The sequence below is a fragment of the Aplysia californica genome, unplaced genomic scaffold (assembly GCF_000002075.1).
Source record: "Aplysia californica isolate F4 #8 unplaced genomic scaffold, AplCal3.0 scaffold00075, whole genome shotgun sequence".
NCBI lineage: Eukaryota > Metazoa > Mollusca > Gastropoda > Aplysiida > Aplysiidae > Aplysia > Aplysia californica.
Window position 1 is genome coordinate 1,398,887 of NW_004797345.1, and position 1,974 is coordinate 1,400,860.

Sequence of the window (1,974 nt, forward strand, 5' to 3'; positions counted from 1 at the left end):
CTCTCTCTCTCTCTCTCTCTCTCTCTCTCTCTCTCTCTCTCTCTCTCTCTCCAGATCCCGGTAGATAATGCCTAAGCTACGGTACGCATGATGACAGTAATCGGAACAACCTGTGTCTGTCAACACAGATCGCTAGGTGGCATTTATCCCAACGAACCCGTGTGTGTGCGCCATTCGCCTCAGGCAGACGAACGCTTTGTATTAGAACAAGTGATGATACAAGCACAGCTCCAACGTATCCCCGGGAGAAGAAATGTTATCTGCAAAGCTGTACGTATCCTTGGGTGGGTGAGGAATAAATGGTATCTGCAAAGCTCGTACGTATCCTTGGGTGGGTGAAGAATAAGTGTTATCTGCACAGCTCGTACGTATCCTCGGGCGGGTGATGAATAAATGTTATCTGCACACCGAAAAACAAGCCTGAGAGTGAAAGCTGGGACACAAAGCACACAACTAACTGTTCGTAGACGAACTGGAGGGTTCCACACACTGTCTTTTATCCAAGAAAACGCTGTCGGCTTCTAGACATGATCGCAAAGCCTGTATTCTGTTTGCGCCCAAGTTAAATATTTTTTTCCGTTGTGAAATTATGCGTTAAAGCTTCCGATCCGAACGTATCTTAGCACAAGCATGGAGAGAGAAAAGGAAGAAACAACACGTAGGTAAGCTACAAGTGGTCCGCATGCTGCTGCAAGCATGCTTACCTTTTAAACCCCCCCCCAAAAAAAAAAAAAGTCCGCTAAATAATTAAATTAAGTCAACGTCAACACGGGACAAGAAGAGATGGGCACGTGAACAGACTACAGGTAACTTTTACACAGGTAGCACCAGAGCTTTTACTCTGATAGCACTCTCACTCTCCAAGGAACCGATTCTGCAATTTTCGTTTTCACTCTTTTTTCATAAAATATTTTTAGAAAGGGGAGCTGGGGGGGGGGGGCGTGACGTCAACAGGCTGGCTCGCGCGTCACGTGCAGTCAGCTGACTCGGTGCCTGACTTAGCCTACGTCTTCGCATGAGTCCGGGAGCCGAATCAAAACAACAGAACCTCCAACTCCCAACATAGAAAATCAAAGAGAAATAGGGAAGAATAAAACAAACAAAACAGAAATTAGATCTCATTACAAACTAAACACCGTCATCTGTGGGGCGGCTTTAAGGCGCTTTGCCGTCGGAGTTTTAGTTTTAGTAGAGGTTCAACGGCGCTCTCAACTGCATAAGGAGGCGGAGAACAGAGTTCGAATCTCGAGAGGTGAGAATGTTTATCGAGTATCTCGGTCTTTCTACTGGGACATTGCACGCCACTCAGCCCAAGTTGGTCCTGACAGTGACAGGCAGCGTCAAAACCTGCCTCCAAAAGTATCTCACTTGAGTCGATGAGGTCGTAAAAACACTTACATGAAGTTTTAAAACAAGAGGTGCAAACTAAACCAGACGCATCGTTCGCTCGCCAAGTTGCCACCACGTTGGACTGTGTTGGTTTCTCCAATGAGGATGAGGAATTTTCGATTTCAGATTGTCCGAGGAGTTTTCATGGCTCGCTAGCCCCTCACAATCAAATAGTTTGACCACAACTTTTCTGGGATCTAAGAAAGCTTCGGACTGAGAAGGCCTAGGCTTGCCTTGACCATATTGGCGGTGAGAACGCACAGTCACCCCCCCCCCCCCCACGGGCGCCTTCTTCCCCTTGTCAACTTGCAAAAGCGGAATTACATCTAAACCATGAAATCCGACTATGGAGTATGGAGAATGTGTTTTGTTCGTTTTGGGATGAAACGCACAGTTCTGCATCTGGGTTCCGCTTATCGCTTATTTAAAGCCTGAGCCCTCGGTCCCCTGAAGGCCATTCCATGAAAAGTGACACACGTAACGTGGAGATGATGACCCACTTGAAAAAAAAAAGCAGAGATAGCGCCAGTTTTCAATTTTTTGCTTGTTTGTTGGAAGTTACCTTTCTTTTTTAGGAAAGGGGGG

The 1,974-nt window shown here is 46.6% G+C and overlaps 1 protein-coding gene across 2 annotated transcripts in view; it reads right to left on the reverse strand.

Annotated features, from left to right (window-relative positions):
* The window catches only part of LOC101853535 (GRAM domain-containing protein 4), a gene marked incomplete at its 3' end in the record, with an annotated part of 35,579 nt that overhangs the window by 21,173 nt on the left and 12,432 nt on the right, over positions 1–1,974 (reverse strand). Inside the window, 1 exon segment of one of the 2 annotated variants that reach the window (XM_005094123.2) lies at positions 158–700. Within the exon segment in view, the coding sequence (XP_005094180.2) occupies positions 158–174 (17 nt within the window). 2 annotated transcript variants of the gene reach the window in all.